The sequence below is a fragment of the Sinocyclocheilus rhinocerous genome, unplaced genomic scaffold (assembly GCF_001515625.1).
Source record: "Sinocyclocheilus rhinocerous isolate Xijiao unplaced genomic scaffold, SAMN03320098_v1.1 scaffold632, whole genome shotgun sequence".
In the NCBI taxonomy this organism is placed as follows: Eukaryota; Metazoa; Chordata; class Actinopteri; order Cypriniformes; family Cyprinidae; genus Sinocyclocheilus; species Sinocyclocheilus rhinocerous.
Window position 1 is genome coordinate 1134524 of NW_015639247.1, and position 3060 is coordinate 1137583.

A 3060-nucleotide genomic window follows, 5' to 3' on the forward strand; every position below is an offset into this window, starting at 1 on the left:
AAAATATCAAAACATTATGCATTTGTAACTGCAGGTTAAAGCACTCCATGTCCCTCTGAGCTGAATTAAATAGAGTGTAAATACATCTAAATGCCACTTAAGATGCAACTTCTGCAAAGATTGATTTAGTTGATACTGGTTTCATTTGTTTGGTAACAGCCTAAATGTCTTATTATTATAATTGACTGATTAAATGTAACAATTTGACTCAAAAGATGCACACTTTTAGCAAAAAAATGGCTTTATTAAAAAGGTAAAAATGCCCATAAAAGGTAATAATCAATTTAAACATATGAAAAGATAAAATTTTGTTCACTGATGTGAACTGACCAGCACACAGAATGAAGAATATCAAAAACTGCAGCTGTCCATGGTAGTCAGATATCAGCACAATAACATACTATGCAAAATATTGTCTAATTATCGTTATCGAAAATATCCCCCAAAAATCGAGATTTGTTTTTTTTCAATATCGCACACCCCTACTTGCAAAGTTACATATTGTCAGCAGAATAAAAGTAAAGCATCACTATCAAAACATAGTGTTACTCTGTTTGTTTCTCCACTCTTCTCCTGAATGATGAAAGAGCAACCACTGAGTTCTTTGTACAAGCATTTACAGTAGCTCAGTGAAAGCAGCTTCATTTCTCACAGAAGTGCATCTCTTTTAACTCCAAGTATAACAACCATCACAAATCGAATGAATCAAGCTGTTTCACCGGCTAATCAAAATGATTATTTTTCTCCCTCGTCTCTGCATGCTTTGAATGTGATCGCATTCATCCTCTCAGTATTACTTGTAAACAGACAGAATCTCTCGCTGTTTGGCTGAAATCATGTTTCTGTTCTGAAGGTCAGGGCAGAGCGCCGCACTGGGTCTGATTCTACATTATTACACACATGTATTCAGTCCAAACACACTGTACTGAAGGTCATCTGACAGAAATCACTGAATGAGAAAAGGAAACTGTCGTATTGGTTTGATTTAGTCCAAAACAAAGTGCGATGAGAGTGATTTGCTTTTTTTTTTTTTTAGTGTTTTGACCTTCATAATGTCCCAGTTCTGTCTGAAAGACATCAACAGCAAGGACGGTTGTGGAACCGAGAACCGGTTCTTATAAAGAACCAGTTCTGTTTTCTGAGAAATACCGGAATTGTGTGAAATTCATAACTTTCGCTTCCGAAAACAAAAGTTTGGTTTAACAGGAAATTATGACAGAAATATATTGTTATTGCACACTTAAAGGCACAATATGTACGCTGTTTTGATTTAAAATATCCAAAAACCACTAGAACAGTGTTATATATTTTGCTGACTTGTGTACTTACATTATCCCAAATGTTTCGAAGAATGTTTAAATCCAGAGAAATAAGCAACTTTAACTAGTGACACGGAGCGTGTCCATAGTGTCATTGTGTCGCCTGCTAATGACATCATAACCCCTCGATTTCCGGTTTTGTAGAAAACATGGCACAGAATGCAGAGGAATTAACAAAGACAACACAGAAAAATAAAAAAATAAAATAAAAATCAGAGGTCTTCATGACAACCCGTCAAAATACAAGTTCAGTTTAACTCAAAATGATTGCTATTCTATACTAAAATGTACTTTGCAGAGTAATAATACCCACAGTAATACTAAAACATAATAAAACATTTTTATTTTCATCCCGTTTTAATTTATGCAGTAAACCTGTTGCAGCACAAAATATAAATACTATTTTTATGTAAATCCTCATATTTTCATGTGAATGCATTTGAAAAGATTGATTGAATTTATATTTAGTTGTATGAATTCATTTGATTACATTTGTAAATCATACATCACAGAATGCAGAACAAATACAATGTACAAACAAAACAAAATAGAATTTCGAAGAAAAAATACTACTACTACTAATAATAAAAAATAATAATAAAGAAAAAAAATGAAGTTACAGTTCCAGAGAGCTACTTTTTGCAATAATTACACTATGTGCAAAATGCATAAGACTGTCAGCACATGAACAGTGAATGAGTTTTCACCTCAACATGCACGTAGTACAAGCACAGCTTGTATCTAATGCTGTTCGCTCTTGAATGAAATCTTAAGTGAAAATGTGACCGTTCTGATGTTATTTAACCTCACAGGTCTCGGCTGATTTGCTCTATTTCAGACGAGATGCTGCTTTGAAGAAGAGCTGCGCGGGAGGACGGTGTGTGGCTTTGTTTCTGCCGGATCTGAATTATCAGTGTCAATGTGACAAGCCTCGTTTAAGTTAGCTGCTAATTTGCCTCAATATTAATGAAATCTACATAAAACTCTCCTGTTGTAAGGTGAAGAAGCATCACAACACCACAGTATTCATGGAAGACTTACTGAAGGCAATGATGACTGATAATGATGAGCATAATGACATGCTGAAACATTTCATCATCATTTTAGAGGCTCATATCATTATATCACCAGTAACTGCAAGTGAAAAACACACAGAGGTCCTCAAGAAATGTGTACAGGATTTCTCAGGGACATTTAGTACAATGCTAAAACTGGTTCCGTCATTCATAAGCATGCCTTCATCAACTCACGGTAAATCTCCAGCACCACCGTGGCCTCCTGGCTTTGTCCCTTGGCGTCCACAGCCTGGCATCGGTAAATCCCAGCATCCTCGATGATGGCGTTGTAGATGGTCAGCCTGGACCGCACGCCCTCCGTATGCACGATGACTCTCTGATTTGAGATGATGCGCTCGCCTTGAGGACTGAACCAGTTTATGCTCACCGGCTCACCAATGGCTGAAAAAAATCTACATATTAGGGGTTGCACCGACTAGTCGACTTCAATGCTCTGCCATGACGCTTTAAGCTTGACGTCGACTAGTCGCTGGTCCTATAGAGGGCGCAACAGGGTAAAGAAATCTTTGAAGGACTTCCACATTTACGCTCTGTTTCCAAACAGTTAAAATGACAAATAAATGCATACTCTGAAAGCGCTCCACAAGACATGTGTGATTATATTACTGCAGGGCTGTACGTTAACTTTTTTTTCACATAGCACTGGTGCTACAGAGGTTGAAAGT

At 36.7% G+C, this 3060-nt stretch overlaps 1 protein-coding gene across 2 annotated transcripts in view; it reads right to left on the reverse strand.

The window, feature by feature from the left end:
• The window catches only part of LOC107751079 (neural cell adhesion molecule 2-like), a 245139-nt gene that overhangs the window by 63228 nt on the left and 178851 nt on the right, over positions 1-3060 (reverse strand). For both annotated transcript variants that reach the window (XM_016566675.1, XM_016566674.1), the window contains exon 3: positions 2570-2776. In XM_016566675.1, coding sequence (XP_016422161.1) covers positions 2570-2776 — 207 coding nt within the window. The remainder of the gene's footprint in view (positions 1-2569; positions 2777-3060) is intronic.